Source organism: Aotus nancymaae, unplaced genomic scaffold (genome assembly GCF_030222135.1).
Source record: "Aotus nancymaae isolate 86718 unplaced genomic scaffold, 86718_ANA_hifiasm-v0.15.2.pri h1tg000022l_1, whole genome shotgun sequence".
In the NCBI taxonomy this organism is placed as follows: domain Eukaryota; kingdom Metazoa; phylum Chordata; class Mammalia; order Primates; family Aotidae; genus Aotus; species Aotus nancymaae.
The window spans coordinates 16,552,517-16,577,428 of NW_026988435.1; the positions used below are offsets into that span (position 1 = coordinate 16,552,517).

A 24,912-nucleotide genomic window follows, 5' to 3' on the forward strand; every position below is an offset into this window, starting at 1 on the left:
GTCATCTGTAGTGTGAAATTGTAACAGCCTACTAATTCCATCCTGTTTTTGGTGTTCTCCCTAAATTACATTTTCTTATTGTTGCTAGAATACTTTTTCCCTAGACTAGTCTTATTTTCCTGATTACTTAAACTGAAGTATAATACTCATGCCATGAAGTAAGTAAACTAATGCAGCTTGATGAATTTATTCATGTAATAACCATTCTGATGAAGATATTGAACATTTCCAAGATCGTAGAAGGCTTCCATTGACTCTTTTCTAGTCAATAAGGCTCTCGCTGGCAGAGATAATTACTTTTCTGACTTTTATCATCATTGATTCGTTTTACCTATTCTTGTAATCCAGCTAAATAAAATCATACAGTAGACACACTTTTGTGTATATTTTTGCCTCAAAATAATGTCAGTAAAATACACTTATGTTCTTTTTTGTTACTGTATAGTATTCCATTGCATAAGCAGACAACAATTTATTTCTGTACTTTACTATTGATAGAGTATTTTCAGCTTAGGATTTTTATTAATAAAACACAGTATTTGTGTACATGTCTATTGTTGGGCATGTGCACTCAGTTATCTTGGTTTGCCTTTTGGTGGGCATATGTGCTAATTTCTTTTTGTTTTCCCATGTATTTGAGATACAAGTCTTCATCAGATATATATATATACACACATACACATACACACACACACATATATGTGTATATACATATATGTGTGTATATATATACATATACATACACACATACACGTGTGTGTGTATATATATGTATATATATATATGCACATATATATATACACACTGTAAATATTTTCTTCCTGGTCATTCACTTAATGACGGTTTTAGATATTAAATAATTAATTTTGCTGGAAACCAGTGTTTTTTGTTTTTTTTTTTTTTTTGTGGTTAGTGCTTTCAGTGTTCTGTCCTACCTTGAAGCCATGAAAATATTCTCCTATGTCTTCTTCTAGAAACTTTATTATTTACACCTTTGAGATGCAAATTTTTTATTTACCTTGAATTAATTTTTGTATATGGTGTGAGTTCAAAGTCAAAATTCTTTTTATGAAAACTAATAGTTCCAGCATAACTTATTGGAAAGATTATCCTTTCTCCACTGAATTGCAGTGGCATCTTATCACAATTCAAATGAACATAGATTTGTGGACCTATTTCTGGTCTATTTATTCTATTTTATGCCACCCAAAGTGCTAGGAGTACAGGTATGAGCCACCATGCCCGGCCCATTTGTTGTTAATTATTGTAGCTTTATACTAAGTCTTAAAAACTGGTGTCATAAGTCTCCACCTTTCTTTTCTTGTTTTGGGTTTGCTGTTGATGATCATCAATATTTTCTTACAAATTTTAAAATAAACTTGGCAAAATTTTACGTGGACACATCCACTCCCTAAACGAACAAAAAATCTGAATATTTAATTTTGATTTTATTTAAACTGTTGAATAACTTAAAAATTAACATCTTAATCTAAGTCAGTTCAGGGCAATAGTATATATCCCACATATATATCTTCATTATTTAGGTCTTTAATTTCTCTCAGCAATCAGTGGTTTGTAGTTTCAACAGTAAAGGCCTTGCACATACCTTGGTACATTTATATGTAAAGTGTTTCATGATTTTTGATGTGACTGTGTATATATGTGTGTGTGTGTATATATATATACATACATATATATAAAATATTACAGAATAAAATAGTAATATAATTTTATTATTGAATTATATAAGGGAAATGCTTGAATGTACAATTGACTTTTGTATATTAACCTTGTGTCCAGCAGCTTTGATAAATGCATTCATTTTTAATAGTTTGTAGTTAGATTATTTTGAAATTTTTATGTGCAAAATGTGTCAGGTACACAAAAAAGCAGTTTTACTTCTTCCTCTTAATATTTTTACCTTTTATTTCTCTTACTTGCCTACATTGCCAGTGACCTCCAATATAGTGAGCAGAACTGGCAATAGTGGACATATTTTTCTTGATCCTAACTTTGGGGGGAAATAATTTAATATTTAACCACCAGATACAAGGACTTTTATAGATATCTTTGAATTTCAGGAAATTCTTGAGGAATTTCTTAAATCATCAGTTTCATTATTTACTTTTTTTGGGGTTCTCAAGATTAAATGTATATTCCTTAATGTGCGTTACCTTTCATTATCTGCCCCGCTGCAGGCTCAGCTCTGAGTACTGTGCTGCTCACATGCCTTAATGGCTTGTACTTGCCATATTTCTCCATCTTAAGTCTTCTGCACGTTGTTTCCACCAATGTGAAACTTCAGTTCCTTCAAGAAGCATTCCCTAACTCTTCAAATACAGGTTCTTTGCTCCAACCCCTGCAATATACACATACATTGCATCCTAAACCTTTTTGTCTCCTGTTTATTTTCATATGTTCTTCATTAGACATTGAGTTCCATGAAGGCGGGACCCTTGTCTCTAGTCAAATTAAATGCTTGCCAGTATCCAACCAAGATCTCTCATGTGGAAATGCTCAATAGATTTTATTTTTTTAAATGAGTGGATGAAACAAAGAAAAAAGGAAGGAACAACTAGCTTTTGGTTAACTGAGAATTCAACACTAGGGTTGTCTCTGTCAAAACCTCAAACACTTACCCCTACATAGGATACATATTATACATGTACTGGCTCCAATAAGCTAGAATGAACTAAAATGTTTTTATAATGTCTTAAGTACATTACAGCCATTAAACAATGATTGTGAAAACGACATAGTGAATTTGATGATTACTGTAACCAATATAAAGAGATGTTAGAACATAGAATGACACATATATTAATAATTGCAACTTTGTAAACTAACATATGTAGGTATACATAAAAAAATTAAAAACCTATGCTACAGTAGTCTCAAGTATCTCCTATTTTTATAATTATACTTTAAAGCAAACGATTTCATGTGCCAACTGACATGACATTATCACAAATTGCTTGTATTTGTGAGACTAGATCATGCATAGATCTTTTATTAAACTATAATAAACAAAAATAAAATCTCTAAATCTGTGAATTTGGGATTCATCCCTACTAGCCAATTCAACACTAAATGTTCTGTTTCACCCTGTAAGCTCTGGGGCTTTTAAGGTGGTTTTGTGTTTGCTGTGTACTGTTTTTCAAAGTTTTGTTGGCTTTATTTTGGACTTTATTGATATTGCATAAACAACTTAACGCTATGGGCTCATTCTTCATGGGTAAAACTATAATTATTGTGAGTACTGAAAATACCAATAATTTCTACATTAACAAGTCGAGAGGATGGCAAGTAGGCAGAGTACTTTGGGATAGTATTTGTCTTTAGCTTCTTGACCTTCTTTACTGTTTGCAAACAGAACAAAAACTAAGGCAGAATAAAACATGAAACAGAGAAGTAGCAGCTGCCTTTAAAGTGTTCTGTTGCCTGCAGATGTTGCCTATCCCCAATAGCATTTGTCTCAGAAACATACAAATTCATGTCTCCTATTTAACTGAACATCTTTCTTCTCTTTATTATATTAGAATGTAAGGAAACAATGATTACTACATAATGTGTAAAATTTAAAATCATTTGTATTCATCTCACAACATTTATAGATATATAGTGCAAAGAGTGTTACATTTTATTTAGAAAAGAGATTTGCCAGTTACTACTTGATTTGGACAAGTCACTTGAACTTCTAGAGTTTCAGTTCCCTGATTTCTAAAATGGAATAATAAAATTTCTAGCCAAATTTATAGATTTCCAAGATGTGATGCTTGCATTTTGTAAATGGATAACAATTGTGCTCTTTATCTGTGATGTGTATTGGTGTATAAATGTGACTTTTCATACATGAACCAATCAACATATGTATGTTATTTTCTGCACTTTTTCACTTAAAATTATTTCATAAATATATTTATGTGTATTAACATAGACTTCATTATCATTATTTTTGAGGTGAAAGTTACTACATTCTGATTATATACCCTCATTTTGGAGGGGTTTTGAAGTCTTTCATTAATTGTGTGGAAAAAATAGCTAAACTTTTATAACCCTGCTGTAACAGGGTTACACCACCTTTTATGCCTGTTACACTGCTTGTACCATCACTACTTCTACCACTATTACTTTTATACTGACAAGAATAAGCTACAGTGACTAATAACAAGTTTTAGGATAAGCTTACTTCGGGCCAGGCACTATACTGGAAACTTTTTACGCATGAACAATTTCAAATCTAACCATATCTCATTTCACTAGTGAGGAAACTGGGGCAGTGAATGTGAAGATATGTACCCAAATTACAATAAGTAGTAGAACTGACGTGTTTGCACTCTTTAATAAGGTAGCTACTTACCATATGGGGGCTATTTAAATTTGAATCTAAATTACTTAAAATTAAATACAATTGCATTTCCAATTCCCCAATTACTCTAACTACATTTACATGTTCAATAGCCACTGGAGCTCTTGGCTGCTGTATTGGAGAGAGTAGATATGGAACATTTCCATTGTATGGCACTAACATTTTCCAGCTCCAAAGTTCGTGCATTGAATCACTTTGTTAAACATTTCTGGTTCTTACACTTCCTATTTTACTTCCTGATAATTCATTCTAATAATTTCAGTAGAAGATCCTAGACCTGAATATGAGGTTTGTCTCATTCTAAATGAAGGTTTGACTCAAATGCAGTACATTCTTTGGTATCTGTAAGTGTAAACATTTTACAAGTATTTTATTCTACTTCATGACATCACAAACTTTCATTTCTCTATCTGAAGACATCTAATTGCTTTATTAACCCTTAAATCTCTCTCTCTCTCTTTTTTTTTTTCTTTTTTTGAGACAGGGTCTCACTCTGTCACCCAGACTGGAGTACAGTGGCCTGATCAAAGCCCACTACTGTAGCCTTAACCTCCTAGGCTCAGGTGATCCTCCCACTTCAGTCTCTCAAGTAGCTGGGCCTACAGGTGCATGCCACCATGGCTGGCTAATTTTTTATGTTTTTTGATGGAGATAGGGTTTTGCCATGTTACCCAGGCTGGTTTTGAACTCCTAGACTTAAGCAATACACCTCACTAGGCTTTCCAAAGTGTGGGATTACAGGTGTAAGCCACAGTGCCTGGCCAAATCTTTCATCTCTGATTTACATAATAGTTTTGTTTTTGTTTTTTACCAAAGAGAACTAGTGATGATATTACAGTACATATATATGTTTGGCCTTTTGCAATTAGCCAAGCACTCCCTTATCTGTTCCATTTAAATCTTCATAACAATGCCTTGCCTGAGCTATTTTGAAAAAAATTATTGTGCTTAGTTTATGGATTTAAAAGCAAAACAAAACTGAGGCTGAGAGAATTTAAGGAACTTGCCCAAAGACATATGGCAGATGCTAGAGCTGAACCTTTTCTTTTATTGCTTTATTTTTGTTAAGTATGCATTGTAAATTATACAGAAACAAATGACATCAGTAACTGGGTTGGATGGAATGGGGAGGTGTGGATGACACTAAATATAATACAAATATCAAAGAACTGCAAAGATAGAGAGCATTGAATATGTTCCCAGATATTAGATTGTTTCTGAATATGACAAGACCACCCAATTTCAACCATTCTTCTACTGGACTTAATTATAATCAGTTATAAATAACACTCCTAACAAGTTTCAAACTCTAGCCTTCTACTACCTGAATATGAGATATTAGCAAATTTCACCCTAGTAACCAAGACATAGAAGATAATTAGAAGAGTAGAAATGCACCATTGTTGATTTCACGCCATTACTCTCCTGTTCATCCTTTCTTTTTTTTTTTTTTTGTTTGAATGCACAAAGCTAATATTTATTGCATGATAAATGAGGAACAAATTAAAGTGTGACTCCAGCTTGTGAAAGTCTTTGGTGTATAAAACTTAGAACGTGACAGATCCAGCTTTGAAAATTATTGCCTCCAAAATTTAGTTACTGTGACAACCAGTTTTATTTAACCAGGCAACGTAGAATCTTTCTTTGTACATTTGTGTCTTTTTAAAAATTTTAATATCTGGAATTTTCAACTTGAATAATTAAAGAAAATTTCTGAAATTTATTTTTTAAGTCATTAAAAAGAACTTACAGAGTTTCACATAAATTGCCTAAATCAGGGGATGGGAACACCTCTTCAATGTAGCATTTATTCTAGTTACAACACAGTTGTTCTAATTTTCCCATAAAAAAAGACTATCGGGTAAAGTTTTTACATTTTAGATTTTTTTAATGTAACAATAGGGATAATTGTATTTACACATAATAAAATTGCCTCTTGTTATTTTCCATAGTACGTTATAACTATTACTTAAGGTAACTGAGTTAGCAGAGGCACATTCCCAATCCTATTAATCCCAATAGAGAAGTACCATATTTGCCAAGTTAGAACATCATTTTGACTTGTCTCTTTGAATCAGCCAATCAACACTGTATTTGGGCAATTTTCCAATTTCTTTGAATTCATTATAATTGGATAATTTTCTCCCATGTATATTGTTATAGAAAGAATTGCAAGATAAAAAGACACAGGGAGCTCAATCATACTGATTTATTAAATTATGAAAGTCCAGTGCACTTTGTTGGACCTAAAATTGTTCAATGTGCTGGTATGCTACCATGTTTTTTTCTGTTGCAGAAAGCAGTTATGATATGTTAAGTTGGCTTTGCTTCATTTATTAAAATTTCATGTTTTCTGAGATAAATAGTTTTTTTGTCATGTTGTGTTTTGTCATATTATTAAGTTTAAAAAGTACAGTATTCCATGATCACGACTCTGTATCTACTTCATCCACAATCCTACTCTTTAACTAGGCTTCTTGACAATGCAGCAAGCTCAGTTAGTGGTTGGTCCTTTCAAAGTAGCACATTGTATCTCATTTTAATATTCTGAATCAGTGCATCATCTAAATGCATTTTGAATAATGCATGTCTCCTACTTTAATTACTTGTTTAATTATCTTTAGTTTGTTTCAAAGCCTAGAGCAACTGCTGTTGCTTGGATGATTAGAAAATTGCTTCCAGTTGCAGAAATCTATTTCCTGTTGTTTCTTCTGGCAGTGATTGCAGATCGGCCTCCCCCGGTTATTCGACAAGGTCCTGTGAATCAGACTGTAGCTGTGGATGGCACTTTCGTCCTCAGCTGTGTGGCCACAGGCAGTCCAGTGCCTACAATTCTGTGGAGAAAGGATGGAGTCCTCATTTCAACCCAAGATTCTCGAATCAAACAGTTGGAGAATGGAGTGCTGCAGATCCGATATGCTAAGGTAACTTGGAATGGCACCATGGGTTTCTTGTTTTATTTCACTTTGTGCCTCCAACAACTAGTGTTGAAATTTCAAACTTTGCCACTAACAAAATGTTAAATGAAGAGTAGTAATATATTTTTAATTTGATGTTTTTTTTTTCAGATGTTTCATTGTATATGATTGAGATGATTTAACTCATAATTTAGTTCATGGCAGTTAATTTAAGGTTATATGGAGGAGAAAAGATTTATAAGAACCTATGAAGGAAAGTAAATGAGGGTTTATGAGAGATTAAATATCTTCAAAGTAGTGCTATGATGCAATTATTCCATAAAGCATCTTTTCAGATATTTACTTGTATCATTTTATGTGCAATATACTTAGATAGTTCTTCTATTCTAAGTATTTGTCTCAGCATTTTGCAATTGCAAAACTATACATGCAAACAAAAGCCATAAAGCAATGTACACCCCGAGTGTACAATTCAAATCAGAATGCTAAATGATGGAAAGCCCACAGGTTTGTGGGAACCATGTAAGGATTTACTTTCACAGGGCATCACATCCCATGCCTGCTCTTACAGGATTGTATTGTTTTGATTTTTCTTATTTTTTTAGGTCAAGATCAAACAAGCTGCTGAGGCACATGAAAGAATAGTCCTGACGGCAATAAACATAAATTTCAGTTGCTTTATTTCCTAGTGTGGGTAGCTCCTTTGGAGTATTGGAGCAGCATCACAGTTCACTTTAAGTGCCATACAGTTAATATGTTGTGCTGCTTTGTGACTATTGTGACTTTGTTATTGCAATTGCCAGAGCAAGATGACAACATTCTTTCTTAATCAAATGTTACTTGAGGATAGTTATTAGCTTGAGCAGAAGTAAATGGGTTTATTATGTTGCTGCTGATTTGAAAGTTGAATGTGTGACCCATGTTTGCTTTCTGTCATTCAGTTTTCAAAAGGGAGGGAGAGTGTTCATTCCAGCTTGAGTTTGGCTTTGTACTTCTTAAACTGTCTTTAAGTTATAGGCTTTAAAACCTGAGAAAGTCAATATTTTAAGAAACAATTCTGTGATGGCTATCCTGTTTCCGTTTATCTCATATATCCATATAGGCATAACTGATAAAATATGAAATAGCAAGAATAGCCATTGGTTAAACTTTATCAGCCTTATTATATGACTTATTAATCATTGATATATTTTAGCAGTAAATATTAATGCTTTGAATTTGAAGAGTTATATGCCTTAACTTAAGAATTATTGTTGCCGAGATTGATAATAATATATGCTAATGCAATTAAATATTTCTTACTATACTGTTAGAACAACCATATAAAATCTTTTTTTTTCTATATTGATATAATATTTTCCTTCAGTAAAAATATATTCAATTAAGGGGAAGTTTCCAGTTAGTGAATTTTAATGTAATTATCCATATTCATGGATCATATACAAACCTGTAATGGCTTTTTCAGCCCAGTAAGCTCTTGATTTTTCCAAATATTTATTTTCTGTCTGCCTTCTCAGCTGGGTGATACTGGTCGGTACACCTGCATTGCATCAACTCCCAGTGGTGAAGCAACATGGAGTGCTTACATTGAAGTCCAAGGTAAATTAAATGGTATATTTACCGTAAATTAAATGGTATATTTACCTTAAAGTAAAGCTTAAAATGCATGCAGTTGTTTACTTACTGGTATATTGGTAAAGTAAATATCCTATTCCTTGAATATGTGTATGAATATGTTATCTGCATTTATATGCTTATCTGTGTATGTATAAACATGTTTTTTTCTTTTTTTGGTCTTTTTCTTACTTTTTAGAATTTGGAGTTCCTGTTCAGCCTCCAAGACCCACTGACCCAAATTTAATTCCTAGTGCTCCAGCAAAACCGGAAGTTACAGATGTCAGCAGAAATACAGTAACATTATCATGGCAACCAAATTTGAATTCAGGAGCAACTCCAACATCTTACATTATAGAAGCCTTCAGGTAGAGTGAAGGAGATGCTTCGTACTTGTTCTTGTTGATTTGACGTTCAATACGCGTGTTCTAACCTGTGTGTCTATCCTTAGCCACGCATCTGGGAGCAGCTGGCAGACCGTAGCAGAGAATGTGAAAACAGAAACATTTGCCATTAAAGGACTCAAACCTAATGCAATTTACCTTTTCCTTGTGAGGGCAGCTAATGCATATGGAATTAGTGATCCAAGCCAAATATCAGACCCAGTGAAAACACAAGGTAAATATTGATTTATGTAACCCTGTGAACCTACTTATCCTTAGATGCTATAATTGCACAGACAAATCACTTGTGTTACCTGCTAGAATTGTACATTTACAGTCTGTGGTTCACATTGCCCAAGTTGCTTAATTAATTTTTAATGTCCAAACACAATGTCTACAAACTTTATTATTTTCTAGACTAAGCATACCAACAGAAGATTGATAAAGAGAACTCTTTCTCATAAAATTATAAAAATGTCAAGACAAAAAATTATATATTAGGAGATGAAAAGTAGAATTATGGTTACCAGAGGCTGGGAAGGGTAGTAGGGTGGGTATGAAGGGAGTGGGGATGGTTAATGGGCACGAAAAAAATAGGCAGAATGAATGAGATCCAGTATTTGATAGCAACAGGGTGCCTATGGTCAATAATTTATTGTCCATTTTTAAATAACTAAAGTAGAATTGGAATGTTTGTAACACAAAGAAAGGATAAATGATTGAGGTGATGGATACCCCATTTACCCTGTGATTATTATGCACTATATGCCTATATTAAAATATCTCATGTACCCATAAATATATAAAAAACATATTATTTACATAATATAAATTTTAAAAATATGTGAATATTTGTGTATTCTCTTCAATTTCCTGAATTTTAAATATAGTGACATGTAAGTGTACAATCCTAGTCATATTATAATTGTATTTAAAATTAACTACATTTTATTTTTTATATAAATTCAGTACTCATAGCCTTCTGGATGAATTTTTAGATTACAACCCTAATCAAGCAATACTGTCTTGAGATCACACGAATGTAATAGACATCTGGAAACTTGTCCTGAATTCCTCTGTCCAGTCAGCCTCCGACAAAGCATGGAGAAAATACTTTAGGTCTTTATTTTGTTTGGCCTGTCTTTCATTGTCAGTTGTATAAGCCATGATATAAGAAGCTTTTAAATGAAAAACACCTACGTTTTGGTCAAAGCTGGGTTCGGAAAACAGATAAAAACGGGCATGTTTAAAGCTGCTTCTAGAACATTTAAAACTAGAAATTTTGTTCCTTTGGGTCACATTTTGGGTATTCTGCATTTTATCTTTTGTGAACAGAAATCATTTTTAGCTTTCAGCAGACTTCTATTTTCATTTCTCCACACTCTTGCTCATCCTATTATTTGAGTGCTCTAATAGGAGTAAAATTAATATACTGGAAAAAAGAGATGAATTTAAATCATTCTTTACCTTTTATTTTTGGGGGAAAAAAAATCACATGCCATTGTAAATTAATGTTCTTGTTGTTGTATTTGTAAAGAAACGTAACTTTAGAGGGGAGTGATTCGAACTATAAAAATATTTTCTCAATATACAGAGGGTTAGTGTTTCTATCTTGAGGAAACAAAGGAATAAAGGGGAAAAATAGACTTGGTTATTTTAATAGAAGCAAGTTATACATAAGATGATTGAGACTTAAACTACGTTGATGGTTTGGGAGAGGGGTCGGCCAGCCGTGTTGCTGTTTTGTTACTTCTAGTATGTACATAAACAGTCTTTTTGGAAGCACTTTTCGTTTCAGAATTTGCAGAAAAAGCACACCGTGTTGTAGAATATACCTATGTCTGTCTCTTGTGTGAATGTAACACACCCATCGATCATATTTGCTATTATGAATCACTTCTCCATGAGCTTTACTATACTTGCACCATGCCTTAAGGCAGTCTGAGGTTTTCAATATTAGATACACATTTGTAAAGAATGTAGAACCTATGACAGCTGTAAAATGAATTTAAACTTTTGTCCCCAGTACAGTGGTCTTCAGCCAGTAGACTCTAACTGAAAGTTTTTGACTGACTACAGCTCAATACTGTTCTGTCATATCCTCACATGCATGATTCTGTAATATGTAACCTCCTTTGTAAGTGAGGAGTGAGTTAGCATTCTATCTGAACAGTCATTTAAGTCTTTTAAACATTTCATTGCCTTTCAACATTGCCTTTGTATGTGCATAGCTAGTGGAACAATGCATCAGTCTGTTCTCAAGCTGATAATAAAGAACTGCCTGAGACTGGGTTATTTAGAAAGGAAAGAGGTTTAATTGACTCACCATTCAGCATGGGTGGGGAGGCCTCAGGAAACTTACAATCATGGCAGAAGGGGAAACAAACACATCCCTCTTCACATGGCAGCAGCAAGGAGAAGTGCAGGGCAAAAGTGGGAAAAGCCCCTTATAAAACCATCAGATCTCACGAGAACTCACTCACTGTCACGAGAATAGCAGCGTGGGAGTAACTACTCCATGATTAAATTACCTCCTACCGAGTTCCTCCGTGACACGTGGGGATTATGAGAAGTACAATTCAAGATGAGATTTGGGTGGGGGCATAGCCAAATCACACCAATCTAAGTATAATGAATCCTTGTCAACTAGAAGACCGCAAACATAGGGAAGCAGGTGTGCAATTTTGAAATCAAAGACATTTTTTAATTCAGCTCTTCAATCTACTAGCTACATGTCCTGGAGCAAGTTAGGCCTTCTGAGTTTCCTCGCCTATAAAATGGGGCTAAATATACCCATTCCTCAGGACTGAACAAGGAATAAATTAACTAACTAATATATAAGTATATAAGATTCAGATTTGTTTTCTATTTTATGCCATAAGATCTGTTATTGGCTTGTATTTCTTTTAGTGTCAGAACTAAAAGTAAAGGAAGTTCATAAAATTTGTGGATATCATAAAACCGAGAAAGCCAGCCAGTATGCCAAATGAGAGAATCAGAATTAAATATAGCTCAACAGATTGGAGTGATGGGAGAGTGCTAACTATTAAAGTTAATGGAGCAAATTAAAAAGTCTGGTACTTGAAGTTGGTTTAAAAAATTAGCTGTAAACGGATAGACTAAAGACACCAGGCTTAAGGGAAGTATATGTGAGTGTGTCAGGGATTTAGGGGTGGGCTGACATTAAATTTAAACACCTATCTGAACTTACTGAGGGATGTAGTTGCCAAGAGAACAAATGTAGTCTTAGCTGGCATTAGAATTATGCCTGGATCAAGTAATTTTCCTCTTCTTTCTTAGAACTGTTCAGTTCATGAATGAAGTAATGTGTTTATTCTGGACGCTACAGTTTCAGATGCACTTTTAAGAGGAAGAAAATAAGGATAGTCAATGAAGCTGCATGAAAGGCTGAAAATCACATCATAGGAAAAGACATCAAGGATCTTGGCATGGTTAGCCCAGAAAATACTAACATCAGAGCAGGCATGACATCTTTTCCTTAGCATTTTAAGAGACTGCCATATGGAGGAGTTATGCTTATTCTAGCTTGAGGCAACAGAAAAGGACCCATGAGAAGAAGTAAAATTGAGGCACATATCTTGTCTAATTCTTGGGCTTCATTTGAGGCTGTAAGCCCAGGATTATAACCATGATAAGAACCTGGGGAATAAGCTGCACAAAACTTCATTGGAGGGAACAGAGTGCATACGCAGTAAGGAGAAAATGAAGGTGAGAAAATTGGGGAAGGACTTGTTGGACAGTGATTCATAACGGAACGGGCGTAACTTCTCTAACCATTTCTGAAATATGGCTGCAAAAGAATAGTCCCCAAGTGGAGATACTTATGAATGAGCTGGGGTCAAAAGCTAAAGGTGCACAGATGTAAGGCACAGTTCCCAATACAGGAGTCAGGTAGACCTATGTCACGGTTGGAGTTAGAGCCTTGTCATGGGATAATCAAGTGTGCTTTCCCAAAGACAAGATTTGATTATGTAAGGAAGGTGAGAAGAGTATCTGGCAGGTAGGGGTGGTAGTGGTCATTGTCGCTGAGATGCAGCTGCTGTTACCATTGTTAGTAACTACGACTCTTCACCCATGTGTCCTGTGTGTGTAGCATTCTTGAGCCCTAGTTATAAAATAATATGTACAGGCCAGGTGTGGTGACTCACGCCTGTAATCCCAGCACTTTGGTAGGCCAAGGAGGGCGGACCACCTGAGGTTGGGAGTTCGAAACCAGCCTAACCAATATGGAGAAACCCTGTCTCTACTAAAAATACAAAAAATTAGCCAGGCGTGGTGGTGCATGCCTGTAATCCCAGCTACTTGGGAGGCTGAGGTTAAGAGAGTCACTTGAATTCAGGAGGCAGGGGTTGCAGTGAGCCAAGATCATTCCATAGCTCTCCAGCCTGGACAACAAAAGCAAAACTCTGTCTCAAAAAAGAAAAAAAGAATATGTACAGATACACGAATTTAACAGAATATACATACACCATAGCTAAGATGATACCAGTTATTATACATGAGTGGGGCCTGGATGATCTCCCTTCAGATGTTGTGTGTACAGAGTTTTAACATTGGGGGATACAGTTGGCTGGAACAGTGAGGTTTTCTTTAAGTCTAATTCTGAATGTTGGGAAAGACCTTTTACATTGTCATACATTTCTTTCAGGAGAAAGAGAACAAAAACAATAACAGGATCAATTCATAAACTTCTTAAAATTATATTATTAGGCATCACTTTCCCTCTTTCTCTCTGATGTGAACATTTCTATTATAATATTATAGACTGCTGTTGCTGTTTTCGTGAAGGAACTGAATGGCAGGTTTATCTCAAATCAGAGGAATTAGAGATTGGGATGAAGATTATGGCAGCTACATATACAATGGCTATTTCTGTATTTGAAGATACTTTCTGAAAAGCAGATGATTTTGTGAGGATGGGAGCTCACATACGAGGGAAATATTTGGAAGCTGACATAATGTGTGTGTTTTTCATACATGAATACATTTTAATTGAATCTATGTTTATTAAGCAACACCTATGTTTACGGCACTGTGCTATGTACTATTGGTCCACAAATACTGGCCCAATTCCTGCTCTCAGGAAAAATGCTTGTTGTGTCTTACCACAAGACAACTTTTATCACAGCCCTCAAGATTAGCTGCCTTTGATGTCACCATTTGAAGCACAAGGAAACAGAAAAATAGTGATGTTAAGAAATTGTCCCAATGTCATGCAGTTTTTAAGTTGCCAAGGTGGGGTGCAAACCCAGGTCTGTTTTCCTCCGAGTATTCCACTCTTATCCTAGAGATGGATGGCAGCTTAAATCATAGGAGCAATTGAGACCAGTGGGTAAGGAAGAGAGGGGAAGGCGATGATCGAGTGTGGAGGCTGTGATAATAGTTATCCTGAGGGTATGTCTTAGCCAAAAATATTGGTAAAGTAAGATGAAGTATGGGATGCCAGAATTACCTCAGGGTTTTTTTTTTTCATCTTGCTTATTTATCAGCTTAATTCCTAGGTTAAGTATAAAAACAACCAAACAATATGTAAGCGTGTCCGATACCACTCTTGATGTCATCTCTCCCACTTGCCCAGCTTCCCTCGACTTCATCAGAGATACTTAGCAATCTCATTCTTAAATTCATGTTTGTGCTTTTGACCCAGGATCAATTCTTGGAAGGTATTTAATGATTCAGTAAATTAAAATTGTCACTTTAGTTGTTTATGTAATGGGGAATGTTTGCAATATAGTGCCAAAATACAATACTTTGAGAAAGAGAATTCTGAAGTCCAAAAATAATATTTTCTTCTCTTCCTCCCATGCATTCCCTGTTACTATTATAAACAAAGCAAAACATCTGTGTTTAGAAAACCACTTCAGAAATGGGCAAATTTTTTTTTGAGTATAGACTTTAAGAAGCTTAACAAAACCCTTATAAATTAACATTAGTAGCTATTTCATTCCTACTGTGTTCTTGGTTTACTTTCTAAAATTTGGGGGCTTTTGAGATTAAGAAGTCTTAATTAAACCTTCGTTACTGTGATACAGTAGCTAAAAAAATCATCAGTAAAATGGATGTTACATACTTTTTCCTCTTGAATCTAATCAGATTTATTTTATTTCACTTTCTTGGTGGCTTTCTGTATCACCTCCATTGTAGCCACTAACTTACCATGTACCTTATATGAGAAGATATCCCAGTTCATCTTAAAAGATGTAAAGTATCTGACTTCTTTCTGTTCTTGCTTTTCACTAACTGTATCTCCTTTCTTTCCATTGCTTAGCCACTCTGCTGCGATTTCATTCACTTTTCTTTCTTGCGTATTTAGGATCACTACAGAAGGTTTTAACAAACTCAGCGGGGACTGCATAGTGCCCTCATTTTCATCAGGAAAGTGATCCTTATGTGGTAGCAGGAGCCACTAAACGTTGCGATTTGCCATTGTCTTTGCTTCCTGCTCTCTGACTTTCTGTAACACATTTACTCTGCATTCTCTCTCTGTGTGTCTCCATTTATCTCTCTCCCCTCTTACTTTCCAGAGCCTAATAAAAAGGTTTTTTTTTCCTGTATCACAGCCTGGCTTGGAGTCCTGTTTACTGAGAGTTGCTATGAATGAAAGGTTCGTTTTACCATGCTTTCATTCAGTTCGGTAACGTTGTGTAGAACCTGACACCGTTTTCTTGAATTGTTGTAGATGTTCCACCAACAAGTCAGGGTGTGGACCACAAGCAGGTCCAGAGAGAACTGGGAAATGTTGTCCTGCACCTCCACAACCCCACCATCCTTTCTTCCTCTTCCATCGAAGTGCACTGGACAGTGAGTTGTTGTTACAATATTTGATCTCAGTTTTAATAAGCAGGTGACGTCCGTGAGATCATTGCAATGCATATAAAATGTAACTATCTGTTCCCTATTTGTACATCAATGATAGATAACTTTATAGTGTAAGCCCTGTTGATTATAGTAGCTATTAGTTTGGCTTTAAACAGAGAAAAGTTGCATCTTGAACGTATTTTTTCCTTTTGTGCCGCAGTAGTGAACTTGACCTGTCTCAGGAAGGAAACACGTAGTATTAGCTATGATATGTAACTTGTGATAGGACCATTATTACACAAACTTTTTTAGCTTAGAAATATTTCCAAGTAGTATTAAGAAGGCTTTTAAAATCAGGGAGTAGTCAAACATTTTACCTTCTCATCCCCTTGACCCAGGAATGTCTTACGTGAAATGTCAGAACTGCAGTGAGGCCTCACATTTCTGCATGAAGCATAGAACTTAATGCCATAGAAATTCGTATCACCTACATAAGCAGAATATGTATTAAAAAAGAAAAGAAACTCATATCACCTTACAAACGATAGTAAATTCTTTTCAGTGTTCTACTTATTGAATAAGTAGAATATTTAGCTGAAGATTCTTTTGGATTTTCTAGGAGCACATTCATGTTATCCATAAATACTGATTTTTATTTTTTCCTTTCTAATTCCTACACAATTCTTGTGTAAGAATGTGAGATGAAGAAAGACAGAATGTTTTGCATTTTATAACATTTCATTTTTATTATTTTCTAATGAACCAATAAAATAATATGAATAATTACATTTTATGTATCTTTTTAATAGGTGGATCAGCAGTCTCAGTATATTCAAGGATATAAAATTCTCTATCGGCCATCTGGAGCCAGCCACGGAGAACCAGAGTGGTTAGTTTTTGAAGTGAGGACCCCAACCAAAAATAGTGTGGTTATCCCCGATCTCAAAAAGGGAGTCAACTATGAAATTAAGGCTCGCCCTTTTTTTAATGAATTTCAAGGAGCAGATAGTGAAATCAAGTTTGCCAAAACCCTAGAAGAAGGCAAGTATGATGAAGTGTATGATTTCCATGCATTGCAGTATATTTGTTAGGATTTTATTAGCTTAATTAAAATTGTTATAATATTAATAGTGGCATCAATTATTAACTTTCTTGATATTGAACATACATCTTGCTAAAAGTATTTGTTTATTTAGAAAACTAGAAAAGCAAAATGCTATACAGTTGACTTGCTTCAATAGCGGCCTACATACAAATGTGCAAATGTGAACATTATATTACTTAATGGCATATAGAGAGAATTTCATTATTTGGAACTGTCACATTTAAAAATGAAATTGTTTTCTGTTTGGTTTGTTTTCCATTCAGCATTTTCTATTTATTTATTTTGATCCATAATTTGTAAGCAAGGTGAATAATGTGTTGATTTGCCCAGGACTTTCTGGGATTACCATTTTCTTCTTAAATCTCATCACGCGTAAAACACCTCAGTTCTAGACGAACCACTATAGCTGGCCACCCTATACCTAGAAAGTAAACAATGTTTACATAAAGGTAAAAGATGACATGAAATAACAGCAGGATTTTCCCCAACATGTCTCTGTCACTTTGGCTGTATCAATAATTATCATGAATGATTAACATTCATTGTCATACTTTTGAACATTTCTGGAGAGAACATGAGACTGGAGTTACAGGGTGGAAGGAATAGAAGTTGTCCTAGGATGTCTAGTGGAGAGAAGGTATTTAACTTTGGTTATGGAAAAGTTACAATGGCAGAGTTGGCACTGACTGAGGAACAACTTAGGTAATTTGGGACTATTCAGACTTGGATGAGATACATCTTTAAAACATATGCAACTGGGCATGGTGGCTCATGCCTGTAATCCCAGCACTTTGGGAGGTTGAGGCAGGCGGATCACCTGAGATCAGGAGTTCCAGACCAGCCTGGCCAAGGTGGTGAACCCCGTCTCTACTAAAAATACAAAAATCAGCTGGGCGTGGTGGTGGGCACCTGTAATCCCAGTTACTGGGGGCGCTGAGGCAAGAGAATTGTTTGAACCCGGGAAGGGGAGGTTGCAGTGAGCTGAGATCCCGCCACCACACTCCAGTCTGGACAACGGAGCAAGACCCCATCTAAAAAAAAAAAGAACTTGCATATATTAATATAATATTATTATATTTATTATCGGGTTTTGGTAATACCTGCTTTCGATGTTCTCTAGCACATTCTAATATCCTACCTTTTAAAACAATAGCACCCAGTGCCCCACCCCAAGGTGTAACTGTATCAAAGAATGATGGAAATGGAACTGCAATTCTTGTTAGTTGGCAGCCACCTCCAGAAGACACTCAGAATGGAATGGTCCAAGAGTACAAGGTAATACATGTATATTAATATCCTGATGGACAGCCCCCGCCATCCACAAAGAAAAGGCGAGCTGGTATTTGTTTATGGGTATTTGGCGCCATCTGCTGGTCCGAGTAGCAACATGTAAAATTATTTTTTAAACATTTTCTTGTTTATTCAATTATTGTGTTTCTGATTCAGTTGGTCTGTCAGGGGCCCTTGCACATATATTTTGGTGAATCTTTTGGCGATTCTGATGTGCATCCCTAGTTAAGACCCAAATAAGACTATACATGTTCTTCTGAGTAGCAAATTAATCTGTACAGTAACCAAGTATCCTGAGCCTGATTTTATTTTATTTTCAGAAGATTTTTTAAAACAAATTGAGAAACCTCTTTATGAAATTTGTATATATTAACAGTGTATTTTTAAAAGTATTTACAAGACTTCCATAAGTGCACTGTGGATGTTTTAAGATATTTCAAATAAGATTTTCCAGCATAATTGAGTCATTAAAAGGTAAAAGTCTCTGTACTTTTAAGTGCTTTCTTAAGAGTTTCTAGGTTGTTTCAATAGTGGAGAGTGACAAGATACTATGTGCTAGTCTAGAAAAATAGAATGCTATAGAAGATTTTTAAGGATTTAAAATGAGGTGATGTCTCAGCTCTCAAGCTAAATTTGTAATGTAGGCATTTTCCCCTAAGAGTCAGAACTCGTTTCTCTCCTGAAGAAATGCAAAAGGGTAGACTTCACTTAACTTCATGGTCAATTTAAAATAATAAAATGCCTTTCAGAACCTGATTGACTGGTACAAAATCAGTTTGTGGCTTCAGTTCGGCTGCATAATGTAATTGGAGAAAATAAAGTCACAAAAGAGGCTTTATTTCCAGATGGTCAGCTCCTGGTATAGGGTCCAACCATTTCTTGGTGTTATGTATTAAAACTATATTAAAATAATATTAACATTCAAAGAAAAAAAGAAAGGTATTGTGCAAATGATGGAGGACACTGGTATGCTTAAATTTCTTTTAAATCTCACTTCCTATTACAGTTTAGACAATTGTCTACTTAAAGTTAATGGTATATATTGCTTGAGGACATCATAAAGTATATGGAGTATGTTGGCCAGGCATGGTGGCTCACGCCTGTAGTCCCAGCACTTTGAGAGGCTAAGGCGGGCAGATCATCTGAGGTTAGGAATTCAAGGCCAGGCTGGCCAACATGGTGAAACACCTTCTCTACTAAAAATACAAAAATTAGCTGGGCAGGTTGATCCCAGACTAGACTTGGAGTTTCCTACTCATTTTTGTTTTATAGTATCTGGTCATCTGTGTCATGCCTAGAATGCAAATGTTGAATGATTATTGTTCTTTATCTGTGTAGACACAGCTATCTGCAAGGTACTTATTTATCTGGGAAATAACATCTTGATGTTAAAAAAAATAATGAAGTGGTCTGGTAGAAACTAGTTCCTTCAAGCACAAATTTGTAGACTTACCTGATATAACCTTTTAAAAGTATATGAGAAAGTAATAAAGACGTGTTGAAACTACTTTTAACATTAAATTTGACTAGAAGATTGTTTATAGAACTAGATTCTAGGGAAAAATAACTTTTGAAAGTTCTTATGGTAGTGCATGACAGTTTTGCACTCTGTCTAGGTCTAAAATTTCAATCCTCTGTTGATCTTTGCATTAATTTAGGTAATTTACCAGCTTGATTTTTGTTATGTGCTTCTTCCAGGTTTGGTGTCTGGGCAATGAAACTCGATACCACATAAACAAAACAGTGGATGGTTCCACCTTTTCTGTGGTCATTCCCTTTCTTGTTCCTGGAATCCGATACAGTGTGGAAGTGGCAGCCAGCACTGGGGCTGGGCCTGGGGTGAAGAGCGAGCCTCAGTTCATCCAGTTAGGTGAGCGTCAGTGCAGATCTAGTTTGACAATCTATCACTCCACCATTCGTCCCGCTTTGCCTGTTTGCATTTGGTTGAGCCACCCACCATTGGTAGTTTAATAGAACATGGAATATGGCTTAGAGCTACAAAAAGGTGTTAACTGTATTTAAAATATAGTTAATAGGGAGGGGGAGAGAGAGAGAGAGAGAGAGAGAGAGAGAGACTAGATGTAGATATATAGACATTAGATATCTCAACTAAACTTGGACATATCCAAGCACACATTTTTGATATTTCAAGCAAGAGGCTGTCAGTATTCAATGTTATCCTAATCCTGTCCTATATACTTTTTATCTATTCAACAAATACTGTTAATTGAGCATCATGGATAAGTCTGTGAACATGAAAGACATCCTGCACCTTCATGGAACTCACAGTTGTTTGGATTTAAAATCAGACAAACAAGCAAACTTCTGTTTAAAACTTAAACTAGGTATTGGAAGTTTATAGCAATGAACAATCAATATTCACATGTAGTGTGTATTTAAAATTGCAATTGTTATCATAACAAAAGAAAGATTGCTATGTCAAAGAGCATTGAAACAGGTTTATATGCTGATTGGATAGAAAGTTAAATACAATTTGTGCCTCTAATGTGGTTAGATGAATTTAAAAAAAACTGACATCGAAAGCTTCGTTACCACAGTTTATCCTAGGCAATACGGCGTGAGCATAAAGTACATATTAGTAAGTTCATGCTAGTAAAATCTAAAACAATAACAAAACAATGACAAGATGCCATTTTAACTGAAAAGCAAGAAGAAAAGTTCAAATGTTAAGAAGCCGCATTTAAATTATGAATGATGCCAAGAAGTGTCTGGCCCCTTCAGGTCTTTTCTTCCAGATCAGAAGTGAAGCAGTAGTAGTATTTTATTAGTGGTAAAATGTTAGTATGTGTTACTAACGTTACAGTCCAGTTGTTAAATCGTCAAAAAGGATTATATGTATGAAGCTTTATAATTCAGTTACATACTATTTATGTGTGTTAATAATATTGATGACATCCTGGAAATTATTTCAAAACAAAATTAAGAAACACTTGGTTTTCATAAACTTTGTTGCTATACATAAAGAACTTTGAACTTCTGATTTATTTTGAAGACCATTATTGGTGTTCCATTATTTAGACAATGCGAGTTGCAGTCATAGACACATTTGCAGAATTTCTGTCCTATAATACAATAAAGTCTACCAAAGTCCACCTATGGGGTGGGGACTCTGTTCCACACAGACATTGAGGATCAGAGGTGGATGAGTTAGCCTCTTTATCACGGGGCTTCTGAAATGGACCCTGGGCCTGCAGAAAGAAACACGAGTCTATGGGGGGTTTAATGGTGCAGGTCTAGACACGGTGCACATCACTCCTCGCCAGTGTGACTGCAAGCAGGTGAATGGAGCTCACTACAAAACTAAGCCATTAGCTAGGAAGCCTCCTCCCAACAGCTCTATTATGTGAGAGTCCCATTCAAGCCTGTAGGGAAAAACTTGCTGTCTCTATCACAGTCACAGGCTAAAATTTGATTTTTGCACTTGGGTTACCACTAAAGAACTTACTCATATAACCAAAAACGTCCTGTTCTCCAAAAACTGTTAAAACAAAATAATTTTTTAAAAAATGATTATATATAGAAATAAAACTTTTAAACAAAAATATCTCCTGGTTTGTTTCCAGCAACACAGGAAACTGTAACAAAACAAGTTGCTTCATGCATCTGTTGCACATTTACATAAGGTGGAGGAAAACAGTTTATATTGAGAAAATAGCTGATATTCTAATATTTGCCCAATTTTGTTAAATTTCAGTATTAATGTATTAAAATTGAAGTGATAAGTTAACTTTGTAATGATTCAATATGTTGTTGTTGTTTATCTATTTTTATGACCAAAGATATTTTAGTTGTATTTTTTGGACAATAAATTGGGAAAATGACTATGTGTCATTTTATTTATTTAAGATTTAAATCACAGGGGCTTAAGGGCCAAATTGGTTTCATTGAAATTACAAATATGTTCCATTTTTCCATATCTTAATATAGGCTCAGCTGCAGTGAGACAAAGATTGAGATAGAGAACGGCTGTTTGAATTCATTAGTCATACCACACTGGAGTCTGTTAAGTGCATCTGCTTGCTTGCATAGGACCTCTGTTGGCTGTTTCCATGTTATCTGAGGCTACCCAACTTAACCTTGCACAAATAGCCATGAAATCTATAAACCTAGCAGATACAAAGAATGTATTAGGAATAAGAAGAATAGGTCTGCCCGATGAACTTTAAGAGGATGAAGTGCTCTTAGGATAACTGGAGGTAATAAAAGAGTCTGGAACATGACAAAAAACTTTCATTCAACAAACAGAGAAAAGCAAGTAACTGCTTGTGAAAATAGGTTTTTCAGCCTTGACCCTCTGTGGAATGAGATCTGGAATTCTGTTCAAGAAAAAAGCAAACTGAAAAATCACACACACTCATACAACATGAGAAGGAATTTAGCCATTTTGCTTGAAAGGGGTGCTGTTTTCCTAAAGGCTGTTCCTTAATCATTGAATGCTGCTTATTTTTCCTTCCAGTTTTCTTATTAAGATGCAATGTCATTTAATAAGAAAAAATCCATTGAAAGAAGAATCCATAAAAAATGTTATTCATATGTAATGAGGTATATCAATTATTTTTCTGGAAAAAAATGTATTTTTGGACTGAAAAATGTTTCTGTCTTAAAGCAGATTGTATTAGCAGAATTGCTGTATATCTTTCTAATTTGGTCTTAAGATCTCTCTTTGCAGAGTGGCTATAATCTCTAGTCCTACCTTGACAGGGCTTTGGAGAATTTGGTTGTGGGTGTTCACTTTGTGCCTTTCACAGGATGCTTCTTAATCCTGGCAGACAGCATAATGCCTTAGTGTTCAACCCATGACCAGGTACCCCTTGCACAGCAAACTTATTTGTACTGGGAGATGTCCCTGCGACTCCTATCTGACCTGTGTCCAGCTTATTCCTGTCAATATACGCCCTTCTGAGAGAGCCTTGACTCGGAGGAAAGTTAAAACCTCCCAATGTGCTGCTTAAATGAGACTCAGGGAAGGTAACACAACAAAAGCACATGAAATCACCAAAGGAGTTTATTACTCACAGGTCCATGAGCCAGAGGGTGTGCCGACAAAGGCAGATGAGAAGGCCTCCAGGGCAGTGTGCTCAACCAGCAGGTGGGGATCCAGAGAAGGAAGACCTGGGGTTGGAGGACTTTTTGCTGTTGAAGGCATTACGTAAGCAGGTTTCCTTTGGGAAGTTCCAACTGGTGGGTTCTTAGTGCAAATGGTACAATTTCCATTGGGTCACACTGTCTGAGCATGGTCACTGTGGCATATCTACACAGTCCATGTGGGGTGTGAGGTCACTGGGGTGAGTCAAGTAAGTTGTATCTGCATATCCTATAGGTAGGTTGTCACTATAAGTCAGCTGTATAAGGCAGATATCTGGACTGACATGTTGAGGAACTGGAAGGAGGCAGGGAACTTGAAATTGTCAAGGATGAAAAACCCCGATTCTGGTATGAGGTTAAACTTAGATTCAAAATCAGTGCTGGGGCCACATAAAATGGTGAGAACTCATGACAAGAATATATATCAGAAGCAAATGATTTAATAGTTGTAAGAAAGCACAATCCTAATGAAATGAGCCAACACCTTCTTGTTTCACCAGATATGGTGGGAGAAGAACATCAAAATTTCAGACAGAGCTGGGAATTCTGCTCTGGGCATCCTCGGAGTTGATAACGCTCAATGCCAACAAACTTGGATATTGCTTTGATGATACAGCCTCCAGTTTTCTACAAAACCTTTGCAGACCCCTTGTGTGACTTGGTGTTATGGTGGGCTTGAAAAAACTCAGTAGGCTTAAAACATAAATGTAAACTAAGTACATTTTATTAGCCGTATATTCCATCAATTTTTAATTATTGAATCAAAATGGCCAGCAGAAAATATGATCCCTTTTGGCTATTTATAACCCTTGATATTATAATTCTTTTATGTATTTGACATTATTTTATTATATCTATTGCTCACCATGATTATTTTTAATGGAGAGATTATCCATGACTCTTTCAATGGTAACATTATCTTAATTTTTCGTTGGGTGTTATTGATCCTGAATTTTATAGGTCTTTCTGAACTTACGTTAGGTAATGTGTTTCTAAGACAATTAAATGTCTTACAATGTAGTGTTAGCATTGATGGTACACACACATGCACACACATAGAGACTTTTCCATATCTAGCATAGAGAGGAAATAAAATTGTATTTCTTTTTTTTTAGAACATACTATTTAAGGATGCCTATAGAAGTCTGAAAAAGTTCATGTCTTGTCTGTACACACTTATTAAATATTCCTTGTTTGTACATGTATTATTTGTATTTGTATTAAAGTATTTCATTTTTTAGTGTTATGTTTTTGTATTTTTCTCAGTTAGCTAGCACTGCCCTGTGCGACTTAATCTAAGCGGTAACC

The 24,912-nt window shown here is 35.3% G+C and overlaps 1 protein-coding gene across 6 annotated transcripts in view; it reads left to right on the plus strand.

The window, feature by feature from the left end:
• ROBO1 (roundabout guidance receptor 1) overlaps positions 1-24,912 on the plus strand; it is a 1,127,367-nt gene that overhangs the window by 1,046,961 nt on the left and 55,494 nt on the right. For all 6 annotated transcript variants that reach the window (XM_064380017.1, XM_064380018.1, XM_064380019.1 and 3 more), the window contains 8 exons: positions 7,088-7,293; positions 8,805-8,886; positions 9,101-9,269; positions 9,353-9,519; positions 15,985-16,106; positions 16,913-17,144; positions 18,362-18,483; positions 20,197-20,368. In XM_064380017.1, coding sequence (XP_064236087.1) covers positions 7,088-7,293; positions 8,805-8,886; positions 9,101-9,269; positions 9,353-9,519; positions 15,985-16,106; positions 16,913-17,144; positions 18,362-18,483; positions 20,197-20,368 — 1,272 coding nt within the window. The remainder of the gene's footprint in view (positions 1-7,087; positions 7,294-8,804; positions 8,887-9,100; positions 9,270-9,352; positions 9,520-15,984; positions 16,107-16,912; positions 17,145-18,361; positions 18,484-20,196; positions 20,369-24,912) is intronic.